The 9,718-nt window shown below is 50.9% G+C and overlaps 1 protein-coding gene across 5 annotated transcripts in view; it reads right to left on the reverse strand.

Annotated features, from left to right (window-relative positions):
- ccdc9 (coiled-coil domain containing 9) overlaps positions 1-9,256 on the reverse strand; it is a 50,615-nt gene extending 41,359 nt beyond the window's left edge. For 2 of the 5 annotated variants that reach the window (XM_078533456.1, XM_078533453.1), the window contains exons 1-5: positions 9,128-9,256; positions 3,755-3,805; positions 1,570-1,680; positions 947-1,090; positions 247-618 (exon numbers count right to left, since the gene is read on the reverse strand). In XM_078533456.1, the coding sequence (XP_078389582.1) occupies positions 247-618; positions 947-1,090; positions 1,570-1,680; positions 3,755-3,757 (630 nt within the window). In that variant the 5' untranslated portion in view covers positions 3,758-3,805; positions 9,128-9,256. Of the gene's footprint in view, positions 1-246; positions 619-946; positions 1,091-1,569; positions 1,681-3,754; positions 3,806-7,268; positions 7,364-9,122 lie in introns of all 5 variants that reach the window. The other 3 variants (XM_078533455.1, XM_078533454.1, XM_078533457.1) reach the window with 3 other exon arrangements.
- Positions 9,257-9,718: the final 462 nt, after the last annotated feature.

Raw genomic sequence — 9,718 nt, forward strand, 5'->3', positions numbered from 1 at the left:
GGAGCTCGCTACCACAGGGAGTGGCTGAAGATTAATAGTATGGATACATTTGAGGGGAAGCTGGATAAAACACATGAGAGAGAAAGGATACGTAGATAGGGTGAGATGAAGAGGGATGGAAGGAGGGTCGTGCGGAGCTTAAGCACCAGCATGGACCAAATGGGCCAAATGGCCTGCTTCTGTGCAACTCTTAAGTTGTCCATTTGTGCCCCCTTCTCAGTTAAGCCACTTCCCAGTCTTACTAACCTTTACTCTTCTGTCCTGTGGTGAAGCACTGCCAGTTCCACAGGCTCCACTATCACCACCTCCACCTCCACCACCTCCGCCACCACCTCCACCTCCACCGCCGCCTCGGCCTCTTCTGGCGCGACCCCCTCGGTTGGGGTCCTCCCCACCCGGGCTCTCGTGCCCACTGAAGCCTCGGGGGCTCCTTTCCTGGTGATCCGCCCGCATCATCCTGTCTGGCCTGCTGCTGGGGGAACGGAGATGGCTGCCCCTGTCTGCAGCCTGCGTGAGGCCTGGGGAATGGGGGCCCGACGTCCACGGCCGCTTTCCGGGCGATTCCAGGTTGCCGCGGGGGGAGTTCACTGTCTTTTTGTCATTCAACATTCGCTTCTCCTGTCGGCGATAAGGGTAAGGGATTTTAGACCGCGTACAGGAAGACAACACTTCAACACTATTGCCTAGTGAATGATTTTTATTCAGTGCGTGATCGGGTTTAGAGCAGGGGAGATCCACCGTGTATCTTTAAATCTTTCCCAACTCTGCCACTGCTGAGGAGATTGGAACCCAAATTCCAGGCTGATCCTCCCAGTGCAGTACTAAAGGAACACCGCGCTGTCGGGGAGGGTCAGGGCCGAGGGGGTGCCGCACTGTCGAAGGGACCTTCTTTCAGATCGGACATTTAAGCCCAAGGCCCCGCCAGTGCTCCGAGGACCTTACTCACCGTTGGGGATTTACTAAGGTCAACAGTGACCGTTAGAATCTCCTTTTCAGCCCATTTACGATCGTGCTCGGTTTCATGTTTGGGTTTCCGGTTGGTCACAGAGATGCCGTCCTCTTCTGCCTTCTTCCGATCTGCTTCGATCTCCTGTTTTAAAACCAAAAGAAAAATCATAAAGCTCATTCCGTTCGACCAACTATCTGGAAAATAAGACGAGGGAGAAAACTGCCGCCAAGTGGAACACTTTCTCAACTCGCCAGGAGTAAGGACATTCTTGTATATCTGTGCAGTGTGTTTTGAGGGAACAATGGATGCGAATCCAGGTCAGCAGTCGCTCCTCCTCATCCTGGGGATTGTTGCAAATGGTAACAGTCGAATTGGGCTCCGGGGAAGGATGATTTGATAGGGTTTCCATGGCTTTTTATCCAACGGCCTCTATTGGTAGCGAACAGGGGAGGGAAAGGTCCATCTCTGCTTTGGTGACTAGGGATTGGCCGGGGAAGGAGGGCCCAGCCCAACGGGATTAGCGGGAGGCGGGGCCCAGCTCAGCTCTGATGAACTGCAAGTTCAAAATTGCCGACACTCACTACAAGGTTATACTCACTAGTAAGCAGGCTGCACCTCACCTTGTGTCTCTTCATCAGTGCCTCGTTCTTCTTCCGGAGGGCTTCAATCCTCCTGTCCAACTCTGCATCTTTCTCCTCTCGTGTCTTCAAATTGGGATCCACTGTCATTGACTGAAATGAGAAAAGGGTTACCTTATTCGCAGCTCCTCGAGGTTTAACTGGGCCCAATATCTCCCAGCTCTGTAAAAAGTGACAGCAACAACTTGCATTTATATATTGCACCTTTACTGTGGTAATGCATCCCAAGCCACTTCACAGCAGGGTTATCAGACAAAAAGCTGACACTGAGCCAAGGAAGATGACATTAGGGTAGGTTTCAGGAGGCTCTTGAGAGTAGGAGAGAGAGGTGGACAGGTTTAGGGAGGGAATTCCAGAGCTTAGGGCTTTGACAGCTGAGGGCACAGTCACCGATGGTGGAGTGATTAAAATTGGAGGTGTGCAAGAGGCCAGAATTAGATGAGTGCAAAGATCTCAAAGGGCTGTAGGACTGGAAGAAATTAAACAGATAGGGAGGGAAACCATAGGAGGGATTTGATTTGGAGGATGAAGATTTTTAAAAATCGAAGCATTAAAATAGAGCGTGCCCAACAGCGATCTCAAAGGGTTCGAGAACTGGAGGTGTTCACAGAAATAGAGAAGTGGAAGGCCGTTTAAACAAAAGGATGATAATTTAAATTTCAGGGCAATGCCATACTGGGAGCCAATGTAAAAATTTACTGAATTAGCCAATTAGTATCGCGAAGGTGTACTTGCTGTCCAGTTAAGGATGGTGGATGGGCTCTCGAAACTGGAGGGCTAATTGGCGGACATTCAGCATAAAGGAGCTGCCGCCTGCAGTTCGGGTGAGGCAGAGAGAGGGCACCTCCATCTTGAGGCACCCTCAAGCAACTTTAAAAAATATTTTCATTAAGAAATAGCAATAATTATCGGTGTCGAGGGAGCGCCGCACCGTCGGAGGGTCGGCGTTGAGGGAGCGCCGTGCCGCCGGAGGGTCGGCGTCGAGGGAGCGCCGCACCGTCGGAGGGTCGGCGTCGAGGGAGCGCCGCACCGTCGGAGGGTCGGTGTCGAGGGAGCGCCGTGCCGCCGGAGGGTCGGCGTTGAGGGAGCGCCGTGCCGCCGGAGGGTCGGCGTCGAGGGAGCGCCGCACCGTCGGAGGGTCGGTGTCGAGGGAGCGCCGCACCGTTGGAGGGTCGGTGTCGAGGGAGCGCCGTGCCGCCGGAGGGTCGGCGTTGAGGGAGCGCCGTGCCGCCGGAGGGTCGGCGTCGAGGGAGCGCCGCACCGTCGGAGGGTCGGCGTCGAGGGAGCGCCGCACCGTCGGAGGGTCGGCGTCGAGGGAGCGCCGCGCTGTCGGAGGGTCGGTGTCGAGGGAGCGCCGTGCCGTCGGAGGGTCGGTGTCGAGGGAGCGCCGCGCCGTCGCAGGGTCGGCGTCGAGGGAGCGCCGCGCTGTCGCAGGGTCGGCGTCGAGGGAGCGCCGCGCTGTCGGAGGGTCGGTGTCGAGGGAGCGCCGTGCCGTCGGAGGGTCGGTGTCGAGGGAGCGCCGCGCCGTCGCAGGGTCGGCGTCGAGGGAGCGCCGCGCCGTCGGAGGGTCGGCGTCGAGGGAGCGCCGCGCCGTCGGAGGGACGTTCTTTCTGATTGGGTGTTAAGCCAAGGCCCTGCCAGTTCTTTGAGGACTTTACTCAATGTTGGGGATTTACTGAGATCAAGAGTGACCGTCAGGATCCCCTTTTCACCCCACTCCTTTTGCCTGAGACGCCTTTGAATGGGGGGGGCCTGTGACCACAGCTGTGGTTGGTCAAGTGGGGTGGGCCTCAAAACCTGCTTGGAGCACTGGTACCCTGACTGTTAACTTGGTACCCTGGCCATTAACTATGCTATTGCTGGGTTAGTTAAGGAGGGGAACAGTCAGCCGGAGATCCCAGTCCCAATCTCCAACTGGTGACCTCTGCTGAAAAGTGCATGGACTTAGAATAGACTGCGATGCACCCCAAGGTCAAATTGCCCACCAACACTCATCATCTAAGAGAAGGGATTGGAAAGTTGGAGGGGGCAAGGCTGTGGAGGAAATTGAAAACAAGCATAAAAGATGAATTCACACAAGAGAAAAAGGTACTTTAAGCATTCATCCATTCAACCAAAGCTGCAGAGAAATTAGTTAGACACATGTTGTGAAATTCTGTGCACTCACCATTGTGACTTGCTGTGCATTGGTAATAGCGCTGGACTCTCTTTAAAACTCCTGCAGAATATGAAAACAGAATCAGGAATTTACAGAGTTTTAGTAAAACTACAAAACAATCAAGCCAGCGAAGTTTGTACTGTGTAGAGGGAAGCAGATTGTTAAACACTGTGGGACTGTGATGAGTTAGTTAATGCCAGCTGGGCTCAGGGAGGGAGCAGCTGAGATAAATATTAAAGAGGCCACCTTGTTCCTGCTCACATGGTTAGTGAGGTCTGTCATTTAAAAGGGGCATCACACCCCCAAAGGTTTAGCAGTGGTCCCCGGTTGGAATTCAGCTGTAATAGTAATAAGACTGGCCTCAGCATTCTCAGGTTAGCAAGGAAGAGTACAGCAAGGTTTCGGGGTTCTGATGGGAACATGTTTGCATACAGTCAAGGCTGAGGTTAGCTGAAATGCTCCTGGTGGCTGCAATGTCCATATTGAAATATCACTTGGGCAGGACCTGTAGTATGTGTGTTACAGATCATTCTGGGACTCCGAGTTGCTATGGGAACATGCACGTTGTAGTCTGGAGCTATGGATAGTGATGGTAGAGGCTCCAATCTTCTTTCCATCACACAGCTGATCAGGAATCTCTCCCACTCTTACCGCCTACCATGGGTGTGTATTGGAAGGATTTGCAGGTTGATACCCAACCTGTTTGGCCACGTTATGAACGCACCTTCCATAAAGCCCTGGGGTAGGACTCGAACCCAGAGTTTCTGGTTCAGAGGCAGGGATGCTAACCCACTGTGCCACGAGACTTCCCTCATGAATCTATGCCTAAAGGGATTACTGTACAGTAACCAACTCTGCCCAGGATTTTGACCCAGCAATGGCAATCTGTCCAAGATGGCCAGGGAATTAGATAGGCCAAAATATTCAGGGGTCTCGGGGATCAGCAGGGAAAGCTCTTTCAAAGAGCCAGCACAAGCATAATGGGCCAAATGGCCTCCTTCTGTGATGTAAGGTGCTTCGATCAATGGGCTTAGAGCCAGCATCACTGTATCAGTGGTATAAAGCTATACTAACAGCACTGCCTCCTGATACATGGGGTCTTGTGCAAACTGCATCTTCCAGGTTTCCAAAGAGGCAAGTTGCCCATAACAACGCAAATTACTTTTCTCTTAAAAGCAACAGCAGTGGCTCTGGACTTAACTCAATATAGCTGAGGCTTTCAACATTAAACAAATGCAGCTGCTGATCTCGGGATTCATCAATCAGCATATCAAAGCTCTTAATCAAAGACGACATCAAAGGATGTCTTTATTGGGATACCAGGCAGGAAATAGGGGAGGGTCAAAGCAAAGTTCATTTTAGATTTTAAAAATGGTGTACCGCTGGCTGTAGAGCTACAGAAGCATATACATATTTATACGCAAATCATGTACAAAAATGATATTATTTCCTGGAGATAAGAAGTTCAATCATCCAAACTCATATGGTCTCTTTCATACATCACCCCTGTGCCCGCTGACCTACATTGGCTCTTGGTCCAGAAACACCTCAATACCAAGAGTCCCATCCTTGTTTTCAAACCCCTCCATGGCCTCGCCCCTCCCTATCTCCTCCAGCCCCGCAACCCTCTGAGATCTCTCAGCTCCTCCAATTCTGGCCCCTTACCTACCCCCAGTTTTAATCTCTCCACCATTGGCGGCAATGCCTTCAGCTGCCTGGGTCCTGAATTCTGGAATTCCCTCCCTAAGCTGCTCCATCCCTTTCTCTCTCTCTCTTTCCTCTAAGATGTTCCTTAAAACCTATCTCTTTGACAAAGCTTTTGGTTCCTTTCTCTTTATTTTTTCACGGGATGTGGACGTCACTGGCTGGGCCAGCATTTATTGCCCATCCCTAATTGCCCTTGAGAAGGTGGTGGTGAGCTGCCTTCTTGAACCGCTGCAGTCCATGTGGTGTAGGTACACCCACAGTGCTGTTAGGGAGGGAGTTCCAGGATTTTGACCCAGCGACAGTGAAGGAACGGCCGATATATTTCCAAGTCAGGATGGTGAGTGGCTTGAAGGGGAACTTGCAGTAGGGGGTGTTCCCATCTATCTGCTGCCCTTGTCCTTCTAGATGGTAGAGGTGGTGGGTTTGGAAGGTGCTGTCGAAGAAGCCTTGGTGAGTTGCTGCAGTGCATCTTATAGATGGTACACACTGCTGCAACTATGCGTCGGTGGTGGAGGGACTGAATGTTTAAGGTGTTGGATGGGGTGCCAGTCAAGTGGGCTGCTTTGTCCTGGATGGTGTCGAGCTTCTTGAGATTTGTTGGACCTGCACTCATCCAGGCAGGTGGAGATCACACTCCTGACTTGTGCCTTGTAGATGGTGGACAGACTTTGGGGAGTCAGGAGGTGAGATATTTGCTGCAGCATTCCTAGCCTCTGACCTGCTCTTGTAGCCACAGTATTTATATGGCTAGTCCAGTTCAGTTTCTGATCAATGGTAGCCCCAGGATGTTGATAGTGGGGGATTCAGTGATGTTAATGCCATTGAATGTCAAGGGCAGATGGTTAGATTCTCTCTTGTTGGAGATGGTCATTGCCTGGCACTTGTGTGGCACGAATGTTACTTGCCACATGTCAGCCCAAGCCTGGATATTGTCCAGGTCTTGCTGCATTTGGACATGGGCTGCTTCAGTATCTGAGGAGTCATGAATGGTGCTGAACATTGTGCAATCATCAGCGAACATCCCCACTTCTGACCTTATGATGGAAGGAAGGTCATTGATGAAGCAGCTGAAGATGGTTGGGCCGAGGACACTACCCTGAGGAACTCCTGCACTGATGTCCTGGAGCTGAGATGACTGACCTCCAACAACCACAACCATCTTCTTTTGTGCCAGGTATGACTCAAACCAGCAGAGAGTTTGCCCCGATTTCCATTGACTCCAGTTTTGCTAGGGCTCCTTGATGCCACACTCGGACAAATGCGGCCTTGATGTCAAGGGCAGTCACTCTCACCTCACCTCAGTTCAGCTGATTTGTCCATGTTTGGACCAAGGCTGTAATGAGGTCAGGAACTGAGTGGTCCTGGCAGAACCCCAACTAAGTGTCAGTGAGCAGGTTATTGCTGAGTAAGCGCTGCTTGATAGCACTGTCGATGACCTCTTCCATCACTTTGGCCTTTTCTAAACCTGTCCTAATTCTATGGCTCGATGGATAATTTTGATTGATAACACTCCTATGCAGCACCCTGGGACATTTTACTTTTAAAAGGTGCTATATAAATGCAAGTTATTGCTGACAAATGTCCTGCTGTCAATGTCAACAACTTCTAGTCTGTTTCTCATGCACAGAGGCATCTCTGACTGTTTACTGAATGGGAAATAGGGACTGCTGAACTGGTCTGATAATCCCGATTTATTCCCACTCCCAGGCCTCCTTGACGTGGTCCAGGCCCGACTCCCACTGGAACCTGTCGGGAATGCTGAGGGAGAGGGATGAGTGTGGAGGGAGTTCTTGGGCCCTTGGGGAAGGGTCCCTGCCTGCTCAGTGGACCAGAGCGGCTCCAGGTAGATAGAGGGTCAACCTTTCCTGGTCAGACTTGGTGGAAGATGCCAGCTCCTTAGCACCTGGTGATCTTGGTGGGATGAATATTGGGTGGTAGATACATGATAAGAGTATAAATAATGTCAGGGGTCCGAGTGACATCAACAGACTCAGGAGTTTACAGATTGATGAGGCATTTATCAATCTGGGATTGAGGGTTTCAACAACTGACCAAAGCACACGTTAAAATAGCGCCAAATCCAGAAGACGACACTGAGTGGCTGCTGAAATTTTAAACTCCACCCCCCCCCAACACACACACCCTGTTCTTACTGAGCTGGGGAATTAAAACTCAGGTCTCAACTCAACAGTTAACCGAACCTTTCGAGAAAACGGGAGTGGAAACTAGAAACCAAAGCAGTGAGTGCCAGGAAAACTCAGCAGGTTGGCAGACTCTGCGGAGAGAGAAATAAGAGTTAACGTTTCGAGTCCAGTATGACTCTTCTTCAGAATGAAATCAGGCCCACAAATCAATGCTTGGATTTTCTATTCCATCGGCCAAAACTGATCTCACCCCATCTCGCGCCCCCCACTCCCCAAAAAGGAACTGAGCCGAAGGTAAGAACTAACTAAACCTCAAAGCTCCTTCACACGAAGGAAATCTCAACTGGGAGATTAACTGCTTGACCCTGTCAGATTGCTGTGATCAGCAAAACACCACGCCGGCCTGGGATTATACAGCCAGCACAAACTCCACCCTCCCACCACCACCTGACTGCTGAATCTCACACACGGACAGATTCCATAAAGAAGATTAAAGCACTGGAATGTCGGCTGCTTCATGTCTGAGAGATGGACAGCCGGGTGAGATAGCGGTGATCCTGTGAATTATAAAGAATATTCTAGCACAGAAACAGGCCATTCAGCCCATCCTGTCCGTGCTGGTGTTTATGCTCCACATGAGCCTCCTCCCGCCCCCCCCTTCCTCTCACCCTATCCTTCTATTCCTTTCTCCCTCGTGTGTTGATCCAGCTTCCCCCTTAAACGTATCCATCCTATTCACCTCGACCACTCCCTGTGGGAGCGAGTTCCACATTCTCCCCACTCTCTGGGTAAAAAGGTTTCTCCTGAATCCCCCACTGGATTGATTAGTGACTGTCTCATATTTATGGCCCCGAGTTCTACCCTACCCTAACACCCAACACTAACTCCCACCATCCAACCCTAATCTCCATCCTTCCCTACCCCACCCAAAACAGTCACATGGCCCAAGCACACCCAGCGTTGGGCTTGTCTGCCAGGGGCAACTGCCTCCGGAACGCTGTTCCCATACAGCCTGCCGCCTCGGACCAGCCTCCGATAAGTTTGCCCCAAGACTTAAAAGAAATGGAGGGCGGAGCACATAGCCCAAACTCCCTGAAACTGCCCAGAAATGTTGGGTATGAGAGTGACACTGAACGTGGCGAAAGGCAGTCAGTTTGATATACGCACACAAGGTACCTGCAGCTGTTACATTACAGGCCTAAGCTGGGTCTGTTTCACAATATGTATCAGTTACCTCTAAGGCCCCCCTTAGCAAACCACTCCAGAAAGTTTGTCCTCTCTCCCAGCACCTTCTAAACATCATTCACGACAGAAACTTGCTCAGCTGAACTGTTTACTGCCTGAAACTGGACATAAATCTACCCAGTGTGGATTATGGCCTTGTCTCTACCGCTAACTGTGCGCTAGTGCCAGCCACAGGATTGCCAAGTCAAACCCACTGAATTGGAAAGGACTCAGCAGGAGTCTGGCGTCACTTAATGAGTTCGCACTGACCACTCTGCTCTGTGCCACCCCCCCACCAGTACCTCACCGTGCCTCTGTACTCTCAGCGCTTCCACATTCTTCACAGAAGCCAGTGTGTGAATTCAGAGCTGCAAAATCCTGCTCCCCACACACACACTCACTCACTTCCTGTGGATAGAGTCCCACATTTCCTGCCAAATACTGAGCACTCACTTCCCTTAAAGGGGTCAGAAGTGTCTCTTTACACGGTGACGAAGAGGCCAGATTAAAAAAACCCCCTTGTGAAAGGAACATAGTGACCAAACCGCTTTAGCCCTCGATCGGAGTCTCCAGGAAGCCCTGGGCAATTTGATTCAGTGCAGTCAAGCAAGAGCACATTAATCATTGCATGAAGGAGGTTAGCTGGCAGGATTAAAGAGAAATCTGTCTTAAAGGCAAAGTCCCTGAACTGAATTTGTGCCTGCACAGAAAATAATCTGCAAAGGAAAATACACGACAATTTGGGCCTTCCTCGAAAAGCTTTGCTGTTTGTGGCATTGATTCTTGGACATTGTTAAACAAATGCTCCTCGTTGATTAATTTCGGGAAAGGGCCACTCATTAAGGATTTTTCGTCTTAGCTCAGAGTTTTTGTTCCTTCCTTTCTGAAGGTGCTGATG

The sequence above is a fragment of the Cetorhinus maximus genome, chromosome 32, assembly GCF_964194155.1.
Source record: "Cetorhinus maximus chromosome 32, sCetMax3.hap1.1, whole genome shotgun sequence".
NCBI classification, from domain to species: domain Eukaryota; kingdom Metazoa; phylum Chordata; class Chondrichthyes; order Lamniformes; family Cetorhinidae; genus Cetorhinus; species Cetorhinus maximus.